The sequence below is a fragment of the Danio rerio genome, chromosome 7 (assembly GCF_052040795.2).
Source record: "Danio rerio strain M-AB ecotype USA chromosome 7, GRCz13ab, whole genome shotgun sequence".
NCBI classification, from domain to species: domain Eukaryota; kingdom Metazoa; phylum Chordata; class Actinopteri; order Cypriniformes; family Danionidae; genus Danio; species Danio rerio.
The window spans coordinates 30,488,983-30,511,636 of NC_141027.1; the positions used below are offsets into that span (position 1 = coordinate 30,488,983).

The 22,654-nt window shown below is 36.7% G+C and overlaps 2 protein-coding genes and 1 long non-coding RNA gene across 10 annotated transcripts in view; 2 read left to right on the forward strand and 1 right to left on the reverse strand.

Annotated features, from left to right (window-relative positions):
- The window catches only part of adam10a (ADAM metallopeptidase domain 10a), a 78,713-nt gene extending 61,170 nt beyond the window's left edge, over positions 1-17,543 (reverse strand). For 5 of the 7 annotated variants that reach the window (XM_087259697.1, XM_087259701.1, XM_087259700.1 and 2 more), the window contains exon 1: positions 17,375-17,543. In XM_087259697.1, coding sequence (XP_087115823.1) covers positions 17,375-17,441 — 67 coding nt within the window. In that variant the 5' untranslated portion in view covers positions 17,442-17,543. The remainder of the gene's footprint in view (positions 1-17,374) is intronic. The other 2 variants (NM_001159314.3, NM_001430987.2) reach the window with 1 other exon arrangement.
- On the forward strand, positions 1,423-7,523 carry LOC147836007 (uncharacterized). The gene is made up of 2 exons (XR_015495791.1): positions 1,423-2,147; positions 2,289-7,523. It is a non-coding gene; the product is annotated as an uncharacterized LOC147836007 (long non-coding RNA).
- Positions 17,544-19,140: 1,597 nt separating the features above from the next.
- Positions 19,141-22,654, forward strand: part of mindy2 (MINDY lysine 48 deubiquitinase 2) — a 45,471-nt gene continuing 41,957 nt past the window's right edge. The window contains exon 1 of one of the 2 annotated variants that reach the window (NM_001004517.2): positions 19,141-20,043. In NM_001004517.2, the coding sequence (NP_001004517.1) occupies positions 19,225-20,043 (819 nt within the window). In that variant the 5' untranslated portion in view covers positions 19,141-19,224. Of the gene's footprint in view, positions 20,044-22,326; positions 22,368-22,654 lie in introns of those variants that run through there. The other variant, XM_087259828.1, reaches the window with a different exon arrangement.

Sequence of the window (22,654 nt, forward strand, 5' to 3'; positions counted from 1 at the left end):
AGGTAAAAGGAATCAGAAAACAAGGCCAGAAAACAAACTGCACAATTTGCAGACAGTAAGTGGGAGGAAGTTCAAAAAAAAAGTCTGTGCTGTACTGGTTGGGAGTATCTATGTTCGTCCACCTGTACAGCAGTGATAAAAATCCTCCTCTCATCCAGCTGTAGAAAGAGAGAGAGAGGCAAAATCCAAGAGCAGAACTGCCTCAGAGGAGCAGAACGCTCCAACACTCATTCCAATTCCACACACATTAGTTCTCCGCCTCCCCAACTCTCTTCTATCTACTTCACTCAAGGCTAACTCTTTTCCCCCTAGTGTTGCTCTCTCTATAGGTCTCAACATCCAATGCACTGTCAAATAAAGGTCCTTTAACTGCTTTATTGTATGACTTCACGTGAGTGGTTACCTTTATGTTATAGTAGACTGGCACAGTCATCAGTCCTGTTTGAGTGCTAAATATAGTTAAGGTTAGACAGTTCACTTATAAAGATAGAAGGCTGCTCAATATATCGTTTCAGCCCGATGCTAATGTTTACATCTACAATAGTCACAGCAAATGCAATGTACAGTCACAATTGTTGTTGAGGAGCCACAGTTAAAAGAGCATGTGATTTACTGTCTTTATCATTGCTGAATAGTTTATTACATTTTATGCATTTATTATGATTATTTTCTGCACTGCCCTACAAAATCATCTCAATTGATTCAAATCATTTCCAATTAGAGCCATTCAAGTTATCTGGTATATATCGCAATATCTGTTTTTTCCAATATTGTGCAGCCCTATTAGATATTCTAAGCATTATGAAAGCGGCCTCCTCACATTTTTGGATGCACACATAACTGAGTTTTGAAATTAAAAGGTATGCATGTTCACACTTGGTAGGTTTGATTTGATTAAAATTAACTTTGTTATCATTGCTTTGTAGTGTGGTTTATTTGGAGATGTGTAAACTCGCTTTTGGAGCACCAAACAAGTGGCGGTCTGAAAAGATGGGCCTCAGTCTGCTTTTAAATGAATTCTGCTGCAGTTTTACTGAAATATGAATGTGACACTTATAGACATCTAAATTGACCAAACAAGGTCTGGTCCTAAAAAGGACAGAAGGCTAAACTGGAAGCATGTAGAGACTCATAAGGTTCAATTCTGGCACCTCTCCTGTTCAACCTTCATATGCTCCCACTGAGCCAAATACAAAAAGTAGAAACCAAATCTCCTACCAGGGCTATGCTGATGACACTCAGATCTACTTATTAGCCTTACTGCCAAATAACTTTGATGACTGCCAAATGCATTGATGATAGTAATAGTTGGATGTGCCAAAACTTTCTTCAGTTAAACAAAGAGAGAACTGAAGTCATTGCATCTGACAACAGAGATGAGGTTCTCAAGGTAAATTCGTACCTTGCTCTATGGGTCAAACAACAAAAAAATACAAAAAACACAAGAATCTCTGTGTGATTCTGGAGTCAGATCTGAGTTTCAGTAGTCCAAGTAACTAAATCAGCTCACTATCATCTTAAAAAAAAAAACTTTGCAAGATTTAGATGGTTTGTTTCCAGTAGGGACATGTTCACTCTTTTATGACCAGTAGGGTGTATTACTGTAACGGCCTCCTCACTGGCCTTCCCAAAAAGACAGTCAGACAGTTGCAGCTCATCCAGAACGCTGTGACCAGGATTCTGATCAGAACTAGAAAAATCAGAGCACATCACAACTGTCCTCAGGTCTTTCCACTGGCTCCCAGTTACATTCAGAATAGATTTATAGGTATAACTACTTGTCTGCAAATCACTAAATGGCCTAGGAGCTCAATACATTTCAGATATGCTCACTGAATATAAACGCAACAGATCACTCAGATCTTTAGAATCAAGTAAATTAGAAATACCAAGAGTTCAGTCACAGCAGCGTAAATCCGCCTTCAGCAAAAATCCCCCAACCCTACTGCCGGAATCAGCTTCCAGAAATGATCAGATGTGCTCCAACATAAGGCACATTCAAATTACGATTTAAAACACATCTGATTAGCTGTGTCTTTACTAAATGAGCACTGTGCTACATCCAACAGATCACACTATTGTGTCTTTCTTTTTTTTGTTCTCATTCCTTTCAACCCGGGGTGTCCAAAATCTGTTCTGGAGGACCAGTGTCCGGCATAGTTTAGCTCCAACTTCCTTCAACACACCTGCCAGGAAGTTTCTAGTAAACCTAGAAAGAGCTTGATAAGCTGGTTTAGGTGTGTTTAATTGGAGTTGGAAATAAAATATGCAGGACACTGGCCCTCCAGGACTGAGTCTGGGCATTCCTGCTTTAAACAGGTTTAATTTTTATTCTCTGTTGTTTTTATTTTCTTACGCTTGTTTCTTTTATTCCCGTTTATGTAAAACACTTTGAATTACCATTGTGTATGAAATGTGCTACATAATTAAACTTGCTTTGCCTTGCCTAAAGCATACCGTTTTTTTTCAGTCCAGGAAACAATTTTGCTCATTAAAGCTAAATATATGCTTTGGAAACATGTCTATTTGCAGCAAATTTTCTTTTGAGTGAGAGAGGGTGAACTTCCTGGTTACATTTTGACTTGTTTACAAATGTTATAAGCAATTCAGAAGCTTTAAGGGTTCAGCTGATCAAATAATTCACATGGGGCCCAGCAATGGTTTGAATCTTTAGCTAGCTTTGTATCAAAATATATGTCATAAAACACTTAAAATTACACAATTAAATAGGACAAAATGTATAGTTTTCTTGTCACAAATGAAACTCATATCACCAGTGTCAGATTACATTTTTATGTCAGTGTGTATCATCTGCTTTCACAAATGCAATGGCTTTCTGTTTTATTTACATATTAGGACCACTAAAAATCAGCACCAGAAACCTGAGATCATGCTTTGACTGGAACTGACCTTTAAACAGCTGTATCATTCAGCTTCACTAGTATTGGACCACATTTCTTACCACCAGCTAATCACCATTTGCAAGTCACGTGTCACAGGCTTATAGCTTAATGGCATGGAGCTCCTTTAAAAAAGATGTGAAGTGTAGCATTAGTTTCCAAATAGATTAAGTCCACAAATCCTAAAAGAGACCCTTGAAGTTTTTAAGCTGCTGTCAGCCTATAATGCCTTAAAATGATGGCCATGTAGGAAGCTCAGAAACCTTAGAAGCTCACATGTTGAGTGCAAAAGACAATACTGAAAACAACACTCACTTTCCTTTGGCTTATTCCCTGCTTTATCAGGGTCACTACAGCGGAATGAAGCACTGATTACTCTGGCATATACACAACGGGTACCCTTCAAACCACATCTCAGAACTGACAGTAAATACCCCAATGCTGGGAAACAGACACGCACACACTCCCATTCACAGACTACGACCAATTTATTATTTTCAATTGACCTACTGCATACCTTTGGACTGTGGAGTGCCCGGAGGAAACCCACGCAGACAGATGCAAAACAAATTAAAATGTGCAGCCTTATGCCGTAAGAGACAAAGTCATTTATATCCATGGACTTACGGACAACTGTCTCATTTTGGACTCGTTTCTATAGCAACTTGGCACTTTGAGTAATTTGCTCACTTATCTTTAGCCCTGTAACCTAGAACTAGAGTCCGCCAGTGAACCATCGCTGAGGAGCATAAAGGTGTAATGACAGGTAAGTGATGTTTCATCAGAAGCAAATGGGACAATTTTGCTCTATAAGCTAAGGCAGAGAGGTGAGTCAGTCCACTTCAGATCAGCATTTCCTGCCCTCAGCAGAGATGAATCTACAGGGCACTGCATCAAATTGTACACTAGTTAAAATATGTTTAAAATGCTGCTGACCGAGTAAGAACATGCATTCATTTGCACTGTCTTTGTGGATGATACATTGTTTCCCCTACATTCATTCCTCCAAGGCGGGGCACCACGCTAAAATTCATTTCGCCACAGCTACATTGAAGCATCTCATTCAAAACATTCAGTCATTTTTCTTAAATAGCGGATTAAAATCACACCAAAACATATTAAAAGTTAAGTGAATTATAACAGCACAAGTTTTTCTGTAACTGTAGTAGTGCTGTGCGTTTTTGTTTAACCCTTTGAGATTACGTGCTGACTGACTGACTGACAGGTGCGTTATGCGCGAGGCCAGCAAACATGACGTAGGTTTCAGTTAGGATGAAAACAGTTTCCATAATTATACTTTATAAATAGGGCTAGGACTCTGCATATAATGACTTTATTTTGGGGGAGTTTATTGCCGTTTCACTTTACTTCCGGACGCATTAATGCCGCTCTGTAAGTCTATTGGAGACATTCAGAAATATTCCTAGCAAATCTAATAAACGTTGGAGACATACTCGTTACATAAACGCACTAAATCGCACTTCAGAAGTGTTTGAAAGCGCACAAGAGAATGCACTTGAGCAACGTATATTTAAGGGCGTGCAGGAAGTTTTGTGCACGGACAGAGGAAATCAGTACGCAAGCAAAGAGATTCGCCTGCTTGTATTACATGAATGCAATCTCGACTTGTAATACTGCGCTCACGACATTAGTCATTGAAATAATGCCATAAAGGTAGTTGGTAGATCTGTGTAAAAAAGAAGGGCTGCCGCTACAGCTAAAAAATCCTAGAGGAAACACTGAGATACATTTTCATTAAACATGGCATCACCTATGACGTCAATGCCAACAATGTGCATCTTTTGTAAAGCTGCTTTGAAAATAATTATTGTAAAAAGTGCTATACAAAAAAAAAAAACTACAAATTGAATTGAATAGAGAGAATACATAAATAGGGAGAACAAAAATACAACTGGAAAGCATGTTTTTTTTCTACAGTAATGTTCTTTTTGCTATTTGAATGACTTGCAAGCTGACATCATCAAGTAAAGATTGCCTTCATTACATCAAATGTGAAGTGTTTTATTTGGTAAATTCCAATGAGTCTTTTTAAATGAAGCCTTTTAGAGTGAAGGATAAATGACAATATTATTTAACTATTAAGTAAAGAAATAAAAATAAATATCCCTGCAGCAGATTTCACCTTAAATGTGTAGATGTAATCCAGTTCTGGAACATTTCACAAGTTTTTCAGAAAATCATCAGGTGAGAAAGATTGCAGCTGTGATGTGGTTTTATAAAGCAATTTCACAAAAAAGAAGTTAATGAGTGAGTTACGGACATGTAATATTGTCGGAAAATACAGACTTAACTCAAGTTTCTTTTCATTAGTGTCAGTGCAGGGCATGACATACGTGTTCAGATGCGCTGTAGTGTGCACTTATACATGCCCTAAATGCAAACACACAACTTCCTTTCTTTGAAAACGGTATTCCGAAGATGAATGAAGGTATCAGAAGTTTGGAACGAAATCAGGGCGAGTAATTACACAACAGAATTAACAGAATGTATGTTTTTTTTTTTAATTCTGTAGGACATTTATGATGTTACTTTAATAATTATTAATCAAAGAAAATAAATGTCATTTTGTGTATCACAACCCAGGGTATATGCACAACTAGTATTACTTCCCATACTGATAAACTTCCGGTGAACAGTTAATGTGACTATTTTCAATTTCATAAGGTTCCTTTTACAGCATCGATGTTGTAGTGTAAATAAAATACAATCAATTAAATACACTTTAGTATTAATTTAGTTATTCAAGCATAAAACGAGATGAAAAGCTGTTTACACGCTTGTGCTGTTATGGCTAGTGCAGAAACTCCATTAAGAATACAAAGTAAAATGCATTTTCATATTTTAAAAATATAGTGTGGAAAAATTGTATTTAATGCAGTGCTTCTTGCTCATTCTGAGACACAATTTTTACATCATACGTCAATCAGGCAGTGAAAATCGTTGAGTTTTAAAGAAAAAAAAAACCTTAAACATACATATTTTGTAACTGCATACAGTTCACCGGAATCGCTTGACCCAGCTTATTAAAAATTAAAAGTCCTTTAGCAATCACAACTGGAAAAAGAATAAGTTGTCAATACAAGGTCTTCATTTAAATCACTTCTACGACAAACAAATATATTTTGTGCTGCATCAAAATAAAATAAAAAAAATGTACAAACCTGCCCAAAACAGGCCTGAACAGATGGCATGTATAATTGAAAACATATAGCATTCAGGGTAAATGAGAAACTCTCCAAATAGACACAGAGAGAAAGGCGTGACTGTGCAAGGAGGGTGGAACGGAGCTCTTTTGTACAAGCACAAACAATCGCCGTCTCATTTCTGTCTAAATTACCCCACATGTGAGGACAAAAGCACCAGGCTCCCACACAAAGTAACCGCAGAAATGTTAGAAGTATTGCACAACATGTATAAGACAAGTGGAGGGTCTGAACAATTCTGATGCTAAAAAAGTTAGTTGTTTATAATCACAGAGAATGCCAAATAGGAAGCTTTTTAGTACATGTTTTTATATTTTATATATAAGATACATTTCCCAGAGATGGGTTGCGGCTGGAAGGAGATCTGCTGCGTAAAAACATGTTGGATAAGTTGGTGGTTCATTCCGCTGTGGCGACCCCAGATTAATAAAGGGACTAAGCCGAAAAGAGAATGAATGAATGAATGAATGAATACAAGATACTTGTGACAGCCAGCCATTACGCATCTTTTATAGCAGCCACTTTTACATCTAAAATTAGCTAAACTCTTTTTTTTTTTTTTTTTTTAATAGCATCTTTCATTTGACATCCAGACATGTTTTTTTACTTCTATAATAGAAACACCATTATCACTTAGGATGTGTTCCATCTAAATCTCTTAGATCGTTTGCATTTGGTCTGTTTCTAAAATTTAAAATTATCCTTTTGTGTCGTACAGAAGAAATAAAATCAGACTGGTTTTAGAGTAAAAAATGAAGGAGAGTATTAAGCAACCATTGGTCTGTACACAGGGCTGCACGATATTGGAAAAACCCAACATTGTAATTTTGCAATATATGAATACAATTTCACCATATCAATTAATATCTCTATTTGGAAAGAATTTTGAATCTTAGATCATTTAGTATGATTCTGCACAGTGGGTGGATCTTCAAAAAATCTAATAAACAATCTTTAAAATTTTGGTGGTCCCCAGACATTTAAAATAACAGTTTAGTCTTCATTATATCAATAATTATATCAAATGAGCCTTTATTAATGTTACACTGATACAGATTCTTGTACCTTATTAAATTAATCTCTTCTGAATTTTTCACAGTCACAGTCCTTAAAACACATGCAAATGATACATTTTTACTCTATTATGGTTACAACTCCTGCTCAACTATAAACTCAACTTGACATTGCAGATCATAGGTGATTGCGATATAGATGTCAAAACGATAGCTCTAATGCAAATCATAATTTATAATACAAACTCAACACTGCATATATCCTGCAATGTGAATATTGCAAATGATCACATTGCGATGTTGATGCTGAAACAATATATTGTGCAGCACTAGTACACACAGACACCAGTTCTCTTTTGAATTAAAAACAAAAAAAAAAAGAAAACCGGTTTCTTATGCACCAGCAGAAAGGTCACCAAGACCTCCAATCTCTAGTCACAACACAATGCTGAGTAAAGAATGCAAAGTTTCCATATTCCTTACACTAAAAACAAAGCATTTAGAACATCATCAGTTTTTTTTTTATCATATATTACCATCAAACCTATTATTACAAAAAAGATCACTGAAAAGTAAAACATTCCACCGAAACAGAATGTCACTGAAATTAACTTTGTATTATCTGCATTCACTAAAGCATGAAGTTGAACTGGGTGGTACAGTCAGAAAATTACAGGAAGTGGAAACAGCTTGGCTCATGATTTATTATGCTGCAGCAGGGTTCACACCGAACTCGTGTGAGGGGCCAGTGACCTTTAGACTCACGCTTCTACACCCTACGCCATGTAAGAGATTACAGGCAGGGTTTTGTGGAGACATATGAACACTTATGACAAATGCAAACTTAAACTTACAGTTAAGATGTTTGAAGTGGCGTTCAAGACAACACAGGAACTGACTAAAGTTATTTAATCTAAAATGAATTACAGATTTGACAGAACCCTGAAAAAGCCTCAAAAACCTCTTTGGTTTTAATTTTGCCCTCTGAATCATTAAATTAAAGTTTGATCTGAACCCGTGGGTAAACTTCTGGTAAGACAGGCTGCATGGCAGAAGATTTTACACAAATTAGCCTTTGTCATGAAAGCAAGCTGTGGGCAATGCTAGTGGGCATTCAATAGCATAGTTGCATTGCTTCTGGCCAAGATCTGGCACTTAAAGGGACAGTTAACCCAACATTTCACAACTTTGTTAATTGACTCACCCCTAAACCATTTAAGATGTTAGTGACTTTCCTTGTTAACTTTTGTTAGTGACTTGTCCTTGCTTTTCAATGTTAAAAGTATTTAAATCAAAATTTGACAATTAAAAAAATGAAAATAATCATCTTGTCTAAGGTAAGCATTGAGGCAAAACAATGTATGTTCTACTGGTGAAATAAATAAATCCCCTGAGGGAAAATAAATGCCCTGAGGGAAAATAAATTTAGAGCAAATTTTTATTCTTGGACGAAAATATGCTCTCCACTCTCCATTACTGTCAACAATCTGAAAACAACTCTCACTTTCAAGTAAGGGAGTAAGCCTGGAAAATAATCTCTACTTTTCACAAAGAGCGTGAGCTGGATGAAGGTGATGGTGTGGCAAAAAGGACTGGCAATTTGTTTCTGAAATACAATTGAAGGTCTATCAGACAGCATAATATTGCTTTCTTTCTCTGGTCAGAGTGGTTTACTCCTCCTTTCTAACAGAAAACAAAAGAATCTGAACACTGCAGCTTTGAGGTGCACAAGGAAAAATAGTCTTGGAAATGAGGTTAAAATCTAGTGGGAGCATAGTAAGGTGCAATGCATGGATGAAACACTGGATCTTATTATAAGGGCAAAGGGCATGGAAAGAGAAGTAAAAGCAACTCAACAGTTTAGTAACAGTGCTTACAGTGTAAATCTAAAAGTAATCTGATTATATATACACACGTAGCCATATTAATAGAAACAGATGGCAATCAACTAACAAGAAAAAAAGAGGTTACATATTTAGCCTGCTACAATGTCAACAATTTTATAGCTGACACATTCTTGATTTACAAATCTGGTAAAATATTATTTCAAAACAAAGTTTTGCGCTTAACATTTTATTATAGCCATATGAAACATATGAAAAGATGAAGAAATGTATCCTTCATAAACTGTATATCACATGAGCGGGAGTGATTTGACCACAGGCACAAGACTGTAGGTAATAACAGCTAAGCTGATATTCAGTTGCATATTTAATTTCCTGCCGTTTATGTACAGCTTTGAAATCTGCAGTCTGCAAAAACTGCAAAGAAACCAAATAGAATAAGAGCAAAGCCCTGTCCTGAGCTGGAGCAACTGAAAGCATATAAGGCTGTTTTGCATTCCATTATTTTCCTCTAATTTGCATTAATTGAATATTATTTATCATGGCGCTCACCTATTGCATCATAGCAGCTTATCTGAAGTCATGTCACAGCACCATAAAATAACGTTTTAAACCACTTTTAAAAAGAGTTTTTTTTTTTCTCCTCAGAAAACTGCTCAGCATCTTGTTCACATTATACTGATCTAAAGTCAATATTTAAGAGCATCATTCAAGTAATATCAAACTCGAGACATGACAGCTTTTTTATTTTTTCCTTTTCCTCAAATATTCTCGGGCTGTACTTGAAACAAATGAGCTACACTCACTCCAATTACATCTTAATTGATGATGGGCAGAGCCTCACTAAGACAGTCAAAATGACAATTCATATTTATTACTGATTTGGTCCCCAAGACAAAAGCAAAGAAACTACATATTAAGGCTGCACAATTGATCACTTCAACATCGATATATGGCAACGTGTGCATTCGCAATGGTCACAACGCAGTATCTGCAATGTTTGTATTATAGTCGATTAGCAATGAAGACTGTACAGTGTTATTTTACATTTGCTCTAGCCTATTTATGCTTGCTTTTTATGATTCAGCCCACTACAAGATTATTCCAATCAACCTAAATAAATGATTTTACTCCAAATCTTTATAAAAGTAAAGCTATTTAAGTCATCTGCTGAAATTAACCAAATAAACATTTTAAACAACTTTAAAGTGCTTCATCTGAGCTGACTCTGGAGCTTTGGGTAAATGAAAAAGGTAAGCATGCAGAGAAAGACACCCTGCAGCCTGAGAGGAAAAGATATTTATAAAACAATATTATCATTTCTAGTGGGTGTGACTCTTTGGCTGGTTATCTGTGCACTAACACATTCACAAACATGGGATCAACTTTCTGTGAAAACATGAGTGGAGAATTAAAAAAAAAAAGAGGTGATGTTCACACCACAACAATGGCAGTAGGCATCTGTGAGCTTATGCATGTTTGCTCCTTTTCATCCAGAACAGATGACAGCACACATCTCATTACTGCTTTCATTCATATTCATATTTAACATCAGTTTAAAAGGCAGTTCTGTAGTAATGTCAAAAATAAAGCAAAATCATAGTGCTCATAACATTGGTCTGACAGAAGAGGTTATCAGTCAACTCTGCTTTCAGTTATTTATTATTCATATCTAGCCTTTGGTAAAAATAGCACAAATGTTAAATATCAAATGTGAAACGCACAGCCTTTTTCAAGCGGTGAAATTTGCTTGATTTGCAAAAGTTTAAACAAAGCTAATTTAAAGCTCCAAAAATGATGTTGGGTAATTAAACATGCAATTACCTAAACATAATCAGAAAAAAAATGAATTGTCAACAAACCCTCAGCACTGGTAGACTTCAGTTCATATTTTTTCTTCAATTCTATGCTCCATTCAAAAGCTTATCCTGTTATTACATGAAAGGGTATTGTCGTTTACCACTGGAGGAAAACAACTGGTTACCTCTGTGAAGCTGCTCTGATAAAAAGTCACAACAACTTTTTTTATTTATTATTTTTTGTTCTTATTTTGAAGCACCTGAAGAAGAGCTCTCATTATTATAAACTTCTTAAAATCTATGTCTTTTTTTCTGGTCATAAAAAATAAAATATCAATGTGTTACGTTGACACTGCTAACATTAATAATTTATCTGAAATCTAAATGTGTTAAAAGCGCTACATAAACTAATTTACTCTAAATTTGCATTAAACTTACAACATGCATACACAGCAAGCCTGACCATTTATGTCAATAGAATAGAAACATGCTTTGAATTGTTTTTGAATTAGTTTGTCCAAGTGTTAATAATGAACAGTTTTGTAGATAGAAAAATGATAGAAAAGAAAACGAGAACAATATCATGCTGAAGACAGCAAAACAATAGTTGCTGTATGACAGAATTAAATGTCCACATTTTTTCTAAAAAATATAATGCCTGTCAAGCATAATAATTGTTTGTAACTCGTATTTTTGTTGTTGTGGTTAAATGTGAGGAGTTTTCCACATATGTGCTGCCAAACAAAGTTCTGGAAAACAGTTAAGAGCTTTAGGTCAGACAGTAAACTACATCCAGGCAGTATATTTTTCAGTGAGAGCGAACTCACTCCAAAACAAAACAGCATCAGATTTTATTTACCCCCAATTTTCACAAGAGTCTGTTAATGCTGGACTGTGGGCATACAGGAAGACAACTTGTGGGAAGATCCATCAACTTGAAGACGCTAACATATAACATTGCAAGATGGTTTACAAAAGCATTTGGGTGTAGTTGGCTTCTTTTTCAACTCAATTGATGCAAGGGTGAGATGTTGCTCAACAACCACTTCATCAGTGGACAGCGTAAATGCTATATTTGTTACCTTTAGTTTTCATTTACTGTATAAAAGGACTGATTAAAAAAAGCTGATTAAAGTGCTTACAGATGTTAATGTTACAGGGAGATAACAACATGTTTGAGTTGACATTGGCCAAAAAGGATGTCAACAAAACATTTTACAGTTGTTTTCACAGCTGGCTAATAATAGCAACAGAGAAAAACATTGAAAAAAGAAACAAAACGTTTTAACAAAATAATGTGGCTTGCACTTTGAAAATAATTACTCCTATCATTCATTCTACACTATAAAAGTATGCAGCATTTTCCACATATTGTGATTCACGTTAAAAAAATTTTTTCCCCTGTTTATTAAAACGTATTGCATTATGGGAATTATTATTGCATTATTCTTCCAAAAACTTTAAATCTTGAAAAGTTTTATTTGAAAACTTTTGAAAGTTGAAAGCGACCTTTATTAACATTTTAAAGTGGCATGGAGGCTGTTTCTCAATTCCAAAAACGCTAAGAAAGGGACTTGCGTTCTTGTGGAGACCAGTCTTGCCAAGTTACCTCGGAAGAACGAACTGGTGAGGCCACGAGAACAAAGAACGTGTCCTGTTAGAAATGAGAAGCTGTGTTCTTTCCTGGTCTTCCTCATGGTCACATGACCTTCGAGAGTTTTTAACATAACATTATTTCAACATTACAGCATTCATACAATGATTTGTTGTTTTTCCCCCTTTCACAATGTATACTCTGCATAAAGACCTTACACATATATGTTGCACAATACAAATAAAACTGTTTTAATATGAATTTCAACAAATAAACACCGTTAATGTTTTATGCATGTATTAAGATTTTCATGGTAATGTTTACTTTCACCTTCTCATTTAGGGATCCTGAGATAAATAAGTTATATCTCTGAACTTTAATAATAAATCTACAGAAAAATGCTGTGCTTCTCACACCCAGTCACAATAACTTCTGGGACTTCTAGCAAGTTTTGCGCTCAAGTCTGCAGCGATGCATCCTTGATATCAGGAACACATTCGGGAACTTTCACTTTCACTTTTTCATTAATGCATTTCACAATCGTAAATTAACAGAATCACAAAATTCGAAACTGTTAACATTTTTTACAGTGTAGATTACTCGCGATTTGCTTTCCTGCTTGTGAATCTTTCTACTCAAGTTGTTTTTTTTTTTTGCATTCAAGGGGAATACTACAAATTCTAATACACAATGTGTTTAGTGCAATACTAAAACACATTGCACATTTTGTGCCATTCATGCTGTTTAGCACTGAATTTGTATGTAATCTACTACTTGCATGCAATCTAATCTAAACTCACATTATAACTTTATATTTTTTAAAACCCCCAGCAGCAGTACACATCTGAAGTGGATCGATTAAATCCTTAATTAATCTTTTCATTATAAAATAATTATCAGCCAGACAAAACAACACTGATGAGCCGATGAAGGTTCCATGGTGTGCAGGTATTCTCAATACTTCCAGGTCTTGCCTATTACAGCCTCATATTATGCCAGTTGATTTCAATAATATTAAAATCGGCCTAACAGGCAACAGAAAGCCAACTCAACAAAAGCAAATAAACATTACTCAATCAAAATGACATGCAGATGCACAGAAATCCTACACTGAACTTCAATCGACCTAAATTGTTTAAAAGCTATATTGCATTTCTCACTACAGAAACAAAAAGCAAAGTCTCAATATTGCTATTAAATGAAACTTGGTCTCCCATCATAGCCACATAACCAACAGTCCAGAATCTGGCAATTAACCATTACATATTTCAACTTAAGCCGATGTAAGAAAACAAGAATTCTCAAAGAGATTTGAGATTGAGGCTGAGAATGTGAGACACTGCTGAGATCCATGCAATTAGTGACAACAAGGGGGGAAAATGGTAGCAGTGTGTCTTTTGCCCTGGGCAACAACAGCTAGATGAACACCAAATACATAAGAAACCATTGAATCCCATAGCAACAAACACAGCCAGGCCAAAACACGTCACAGAATAAAGCTGTTCTGTCTAGAAAACGGACTAATGATGGTATGCATTAGGCATAGGACGAGAACCATTTTCAAGGTATGACACGATTTGGAAAAAAAGTCAAGGTTTTAAAGAGCCCATATTATACATGAAATAGGGTCATATCTTGGTTGTAAGAGTCTCCAACAACAGTCTAATATGCATGCAAGGTCAAAAAACACTTTCATGGTCTTATAATCTGCATTTATTTTTATCTAATTATCCCAGCGACTCCTGTATGAATCGTCCAGTGATTCATTTGTTCCCAAACCCCTCCTTAGCGCGGAGCTAATCTGCGCTGATTGGACCGATGACAGTCTGTCGCGATTGGTCGACTGCCTTCAGTCAGAGAGGGAAATGGCCAATAGCTAATCAGCAATTTAAAAAGTAATCACAGTTCATACACGCTCGATAGTGCAGACGTGGATTTTAGCTGCCACACTATGGCGAGTGGATAGTGCCACGGATAACCGAACGAAGGAGACAGTCGTGTACTGGCCATACCACACACACACAAAAACACACACACACCTCCGGATGACAACGCTCCCGCTTCCGCCCGCACCCGCCAGGTTTTAGCCTGAGAACCCGCTCCGTTTTCTGCCCGCCGCGCCCGGTCCCGCTAGAGCGGAGAACACAACCAAAAATCGCCAAGCTGTCGTTCGTTCGTTCGCTCGCTCTCTCTCTCTCTCTCTCTCTCTCTCATACGCGCGCGTGCGCACTAACACACACACAAGCACCACGCAGACTCTCTCTTTCTAATTCGCATAGCAATATCCGTGATATTGCTAGACAGCCCGCTCCTGTCCCAAATTAAACCCGTTACCGACCGCTCCCGCGATTTATTCGGAAATTTATTCCCGCGGCTGTCCCCGCGCCAGATTTCTGCGGCGCGGGAATAAATTTCCGAATAAATCGCGGGAGCAGAACTCTAGCACGGAGCTCCATAAACAAACAGCACGCGTCGCGTTTTTAACGTGACTTTGCACGCGATAAGATAAAATATCCAGTTAACCTGATACAGTACACGCGGTTACAAGTAACAAATCACAACTAAATACATTTGCAAGCTAGAGTAAACGAGGCAACAACTTTAACCGCACGTACTTACACTTGAGAAATGGAAGAAACCCATCCTGATGTCCATCAGTAAGTTACTGATCCTTCCTTTAACAAACGCAGATGAAGTATTCTTTGTAGCATGTAGCTTCCAGAAGTTTCCAGTAGTTTCCAACTGCTTGACTATAATGCTGAGGTTTCATCTTTGGGTAGAGACTCAATATATCCATCTGCAATGTGACTTCAATCGACCGGCATGTTTGTGTGCGTGTGTTTGTGGGTGTGTGTGTGTGTGTGTGTGTCTGGGTTACTGCGTCAGAGGGCGGGGCCTCAGGTTTGAAATCTCCCGGGTTTGCGCGTGCACGTGAAAAACTTTGTTTCGTTCGTACGTCATGGCGAAACACCTAATGAGTCGGTATCAAGGCGACTCGTTTGAAGCACTATGATTCGACTCTTTTATAGATGAATCAACAGTTTTAAACACTGTATTCTTACAGATTTAAGCCTTAGCTGGATACTTCACTTCACTTAGAGCTGTGTTACACACTACATGGAGGGGAATTTTCAAAAACCCATAATATGGGCTCTTTAAAACCGCCAAAATTTTCTTCAAGGTTATCATACCGTCAGAATCTTATACCGGCCCATGCCTAGTATGCATAGAATTTAATTCTGGAATGAAGTCAATATGAAATACAGTAAGTAACGCTTTAGGAAACACATATTCATTATTAACAGATACTTATAAGCATTATTAATTGCATTACTAATAATAACTACAAATATATCTAGCACAAATTCCTGATTATCAGTGAAACATAATCGTAAGTTTATTTAGAGATAACTCTTAGTTAAAAGTGAAAATATTTTTATATAATGATGAGCAATGCCAAAGTTATGGATGTGACATTTGCAGTAAAAATTTAAAACATAAATTCACATTAAAAGTTTATGATAACATTATACTGAAATATCAGTTTACATTTACCAAAACAATTACCATAAAGTTATGGGATTAGAAAAATATCAATCTGTAAACATTTTTAATATTTTAAATGAGGAAAACAAACATGCGTTATGGATGTGACCAAAAGGTTTACGAGTTCAGAGTATCAAAAATACTTAGTAGCAATTCTGTGAATGAAATTTGCCTCTCTATAGAACAAAAATTATTGAAATTTTATTTAACATTTTTGCATTTATGAAGTAAAACTTCGTTATGGATGTGACATATCTCCGTTTTGGATGTGACGAATGTGAAATTGGCACTTGTATGACTTTGGTAAATCAAATATAATTGTTTAAAAACATTGACAGAGACACTTTTGAGTAATTTAAAGTACTGTAAACAACAAGCCTACATGAAAAACGTACAAAGGGTTTCATTATTTTGGAGAAAACTTTTTTTCTTTTTGAGGAATTGCTCAAATATAAATACTAAAAAATACACAATACAAATACACAAAAATAAACGCCTTGGTTCTGTTCTTCGTTGGAATATAGACTTGTTTCGAACACCCAGACAGCTAAATAGGACAAATGAATTTAACACAAACAGAATGACATACAAGTACTACTGAAACGTCATCACTTCCTGTCTGACAGCAAGGGCACACAGTTTCAGCAAAAATCTGAATTTACTGGAAGCGTATAACAATTTACGTTGAAAAGTATTTCTTTAAGTAACTGCAACGTCTGTGTGCGGCAGCAACACACAGCCAAGGCTACACAAGTAGCTAAAGGGGAGGCGTACAACATACTTCTATTGTTGGTAAACAATGTTATTATAACTAGACCACAGACCAAAACCAAACTCAAACAGTGAACAACACATGATAGAAAGTGAAGGTTATTAGACTTTTGTATTAACTTCTGAGACATTTTTGATAAGAAAATCTGTATTTTCATTAAAATTACGTCTGTATAAGACTTGTGAACTAGTCAAGTAAAAACACCACCCGACTCCTGCGTGTGAGTGATTTCAGGAAAGGCGTGTAGTTTTAATTTCGTCCTCGTGTATTTTCAGACATTAACTCACAAACACTACGAACTCGACATCGCACTTCAAAAATAACACATTAGACATGCAAACAAGTACAAATTGAATTTATTTCTCATCCGTCTTTCTCTACACCAGTTAAGTTAGCTAGCCAGGCTGCCTTTGACAGTTAACGTTAGCTAAACATATATTGTCATTCCTCTGAAACGTCCCACTCAAAGTCAGTACGAAAATACCTCACCACGCTGTTCACTGCTAATACTCTAACACGAATAAACCACAAATTCCACGTGTTTTACAATATAAGTTGTTTATTTTTACTGTTTGCTTTCACTTCCGCACTCTCTATGTTCACCCCTCCCGTACTAGCTTCAGCTAAAGCACAATCCGATTAACCGTCACTTTTTCCAGAAACTAAAGCAAAACCCACTTACCGTTAGAGTCGCTTAAGCAGTATAACAATATCAGGAGTTTAAACAAAACCATATCGAGTAAATTCATCGCTCGTACATTGACACCGAGGCTGGTTTGGTTGTTAGTTTAGAGGGTCTTAAAGGCGCAGTCGCCCTTGATGAGCGTTTGTGTATGTGTGTGCGCGCGAGTGACGGCTGCTGCGGCTCCGCGCTTGTCTCTAACGGCCTGACGTCATGCGCAGGCAGAGAGGGGGAAACCCCGCCCACGGCCTCATAAAACAGCCAGAAAGACAATATAATGTCGAGACTTCTGTTGAACTTAATGACATAAATTGTATTAGAGAAGACAATTACTGCCGTTTAAAACTGAAAGTATAATTGGGTGTGGTTCTCTGAGTTGTTTTCTCCAGCCAAATGCGTGTACGTGTCTGTATAGTTCTAGCATAAATGAATGAATGAATGAATGAATGAATGAATGAATGAATGAATGAATGAATGAACAACATAATAAATAAATGAATAAATTCTGTCATAGATAAAGGTGATATTTTTTTCAGATATTAAATCTGAAAATCAAGGTACAGTTTGTAGTTTATATTTCACTCAACCTTAGCTAAATGCAAACTTGCATCCACTTCAACTGTTACAGTAATTTTTTTTTTACTTTTAATCTCGACTAACCAAACTTCTAACCCTGACAAAAATAATTTTTTGAATAAAAACCATTTACACTTTTATAAACTACCATCTCGAAAATTGTCCATGGTTTTATTATAGTAAATGTGTCATAGCCACTTGTTTTAACACCGTTATGCTACAAATATTATAGTTCAATAGTTCAAAATCACAGTTAGTTTGTTGTCACAATGATTTTACTCCAAATAAAACCTCCATAGTCACTGTAGTTAAATCATTGTAACCAAAAATTAAACATGTGTTGGCATGGTTTCATAGAAAACGTCTATTAAAACGTTCCTAATGAAAGGTTTTGTCAGATTTACCTCTCGTCAGGGATCTAATATACCCAAAGAACACAAACACAAGGGTACAAACAATACCCAAATCAACTAACTAGGTCAATGCTGCCACCGTGCGGTGAATATAAGCATTACTAAACGGGTTTATTGTGGTTTATTATGGAATACACTGCGTGATGTCACGTCAATGTCCATGAAAACGTACTGTCTTTCACACGTGACCACCATATGTGAGGAGAAATTACAAATCTACGAAAGATTACATTAATCTATCGCGTGCATACTTTTGTGAGAGTAATCTGGATAAAAAATCTACACATTTATTTTAATATTTTGTCATGAATATAAATAATACATAATATACAAAATAAAGAAAACAATAAAACAAATCAACGACCAAAAATGGCCTGAAAAAGAAAAGCAACACCTTTGCTCACAGAAAGTAATTCTTTAAAGTTGTTACAGGGCGACCATTATTTTAAAGGTTGCATACAGGCTTGAATGACTATTTTCTTCAACAATCCTGCATACCTTTTATGTGCATCACCGAAAGAAATGAATATATGACAACCTCAGTCCACATTTGTCCTCTCAGAATAGTTTATTCTAATCAGAATAGTTTATTCTAATAATATAAGTAAAACAACACAAAAATCGTACAAGTTTGGAACTACATCACATTGAAGAAACGATGACATAATTCTGGTGTTTAGGCGAACTACCCCTTTAAGTTGCTAGTAAAAATGACATACAGTCGGTGGTTGTGAATAGTCGGGCTCGGTAAATAAGGGTCCATGAAGGGATGACGTCAGAGGTGGAGATGTCATGGCGTCGTCGGAGCTGAGACTGGAGCTTGCCATCTAGTTAAAGGTTGTCGTCGATGCGTTCAGCGAAATGGAGAAGAATGCAAACCCTCATCGAGACGCAGGAGGAAGTGTCCTGTGCACCGCTATTCCCGCGGAGCCTGCAGATATCAAAACAGCCGGCGGAATGAAAGATGTCTGCGAGAAGAGAGAGACTTTGAGTACTTGTGCAAGTGCTAGCGGTGCTAATGCTACACCCTGCACACAGACATCAGATGCTGCTGAGACGGTGAGCAAAACCACACACGGTAAAACCAGCGTTTTACCGGAGACACTGTCGCCCGATGCGGCCGATCAGCTGAGCAACGGAATGGGATACGAGTCGCCGGTGACCGCTGCTGGGAATAAGGAGGGTGGCACCTCAAAGTTAGTAAACAACCTCACGGGAGAGAAACCCGACATCAATAATGTGCAAGCGGACGGTTTAGACGGAGAAGCGACGAAGGTGTCCAAGCCTGCTTATTTGTGTCCGGACAAAGCAAAATCTGCGAGCCCTAATTCAAACGATCACACCGTTTCCGAGGGTCCCCCGAGTGGGAGTGAGCCCAGCATCGCGGGAGAGTCCCGCAGCTTTGATTCACTCGAGTCCTTCTCCAACCTGAACTCCTGTCCGAGTTCAGACCTCAACAGTGAAGGACTGGAGGAGAAGGGACTGGCTTTGGCTATTCAGAGTGAATACGGGGCCGAGGGGACGAAAATCCCCTGTCCCAAAGACAGGGTGACCGGTCAGTCGTTTTACCAAATCAAGTGGATAAAGTGGAAGGAGGAGAACACTCCGATCATCACACAGAACGAGAACGGGCCGTGCCCGCTGCTGGCTATTATGAATGTCCTGCTATTGTCATGGAAGGTAAATATGATGAGAGGCTTCTTGTTTGACAGGTCATACTATCGCTCATCTGCTGCTGTTTGTTTTGCACTGTGCTTTGAATTTTTTTAATTGTCAAGTGTATGTCTATTAAGTATAGCCTACCATAAGTTACAAGACACCAGTTCATTTGTTACTGATATTGAATAATTGCTCATAGGTAGTTCTCTCATATTGGTCTTTGCGAGATGGGAGTTTTAAAGTCATAAAGTAAGTCCACACTGCAGCTTTAACTACGATAGCACAGATAATTAATGTCCTGCTGGAATCACTTTAAGATTATGTTTTACTAGCGGATGATCAATAAGAAATATTGCCAATGTATAAATAGCGTGTAATGAAACTTCTAAAAATGAGACCCTCCCTGGCTTTCTAGTCTGTCTATGTCTACTTGTAGAATGATTTTTGTTTTAGGGACTATGTTTTTAACCAGGAAAATCAACAGGATGTGACATTTACACCCGTTCCCGAGAGTCTCTCTTCCATTCAATAAAACATGAACATATGGTCATTGGTCAGAAAAAAATCCCAAAAGAACCACTCTGTACTGTAATGTCAGTGTCATGCAAATAAAAGGAATTTATTTAAACTACAGTCATGGCCGGTATAACTTTCTGACTGTATATGATAACTCGCATAATAATACCACAGTTTCACAGTACTGTGATTACTGCTCTAATATATGCTCTTTTTAAATGTCTGGGTAAAAAAACGAAACATTTTTTCCCCTTTGAACACAATATGTATTATCTTGAGAAACTTTTAAAATATTTTCGAGCAGTAAACATGTCAGGCTAAACAATTCAAATAAATCATTGACTTCTGCTTGTCTTCATTAGTTTCAAAAACACACATTTCTTTACAATTTAAAACGGCATCTTTGGATATATTTTCTGCTGGACATACTGTTATCCTAAAAAAAACGTAAATAAAAAATCTTATATATAACGTAGAAACGATATTACAGAAAACTTTGGCGGTTTTAAAACTTTGACTTTCCGAACCGCGGTATACCTTGAAAACGGTTATCATCCCATGCCTACTGTAGTCTATAGTCTCAAATACTTTATAATGAAACTATCAAAAGGGTAATTTTAATGACTTAATCTGTTGACATAAAGCCAGCGCAGGAGCATCACCATGATCATGTGCTTTCTGAACGGCTGATTTCTCACCACTGCCATGTTTGAGAAAAAAGCACACAACACATGTATCATTCATTCCTCTGAACATTTATAGTACCATTGAGTGCATAGGGGAACTGAGAAGCAAGCACAAGCAATAAGTTGTTGGATGCAGTTCAATTAATGACCACCGGTGTCACAACAACAGACATTTAAACTACAGTGCATGCTTATAAACAAGATGATATTGACTGCTGTAGTGGATGCTATGCTAATATAGTTATCTTGCTGTCGTGTGAATGAGCCTTTATTCTTGTGCAGATTAATCCCATGTTGACGTCTCATGACCCACTTGCAGTTGGCAAAGTTAATTTTATATATTAGGTATAATACACTTCCTTTATGCAGGGATGGTATGGAAGAGTAAGCATGTGATTTTCCCTAGTAAGTCTAATAGAGAATGGGCACAAGTAAAATGTCTAAACAAGTGCTTGAGTGATGAAACAGTCTGCAATACAACCCATGCATCTAGCTGTCAGAAATTGAATTCATTTAGGCCATCAGGGGACAGTATAAAGTACGTTAAAACACTATAGGAGGACAAATAGGAGCTAGCTAAATGTGCACTTTACTGCTGATTATAATTATTTTGTTTATTTTCATAACTCGTCAGTGTTAACCCTTGTGCACTGCTCAAATTTACTATGCTGTTGTTACGTTTGGGATGAAAACATCCACTGAATTAAACTGCAATAAAAATGCATGAGATTTCTTTTTTTCTTTTTTTTTCCTTTTTTTTTTTTTGCATATATCTGTTAATCAACAGTCCTGATCAAAAATACTAAATTGTTTAAAAAAAGTACAGGATTTTAACTTTGATTGCCAAGTTCACAAATGATGTCACTGATTTGGTGGAAAAAAAACACACAAAAAAATGACATATCTTCAATAAAAAAAGTAATTGTGGACTGGATTTTTAACCTTTTATAACAGTCTTGGACATGTGAACGATTAGTAACAACCTTGGCATTTTTTTCTCCCTAATTAACTGTTGGTGGCTGTTTTTGCCCTATTGACTATAACCACATTTGATGGTGCATGAATACACAATCTTTGTTTTTGTTTACTCCATGTAGTTCTGAGAGCTGAGATGCATATTTTGATTTTCTCAGACACATCAAGGTAAGTGCGAAAAGGTCATTCTCACATTCTCCTAGACACATGTACACACGCTTTAATCGGCTGTTATACTCCATAAAATCCAGAAACTAAGCTTTTTTTTTGCACAGGCCTATCTAAGGGGTTAATGGTGCAAACTGATGATCAACAGTAAAAATTACGAATTTGACCTCTTCCCAATAGGGAAAACCACCAACAATCAAAAATGCATGATTATATGGTGTCATAGTTTTGTGGTTATAATGGAAGTCAATAGGGAAAAATCAGCTACCAACAGTAAATTATGATGG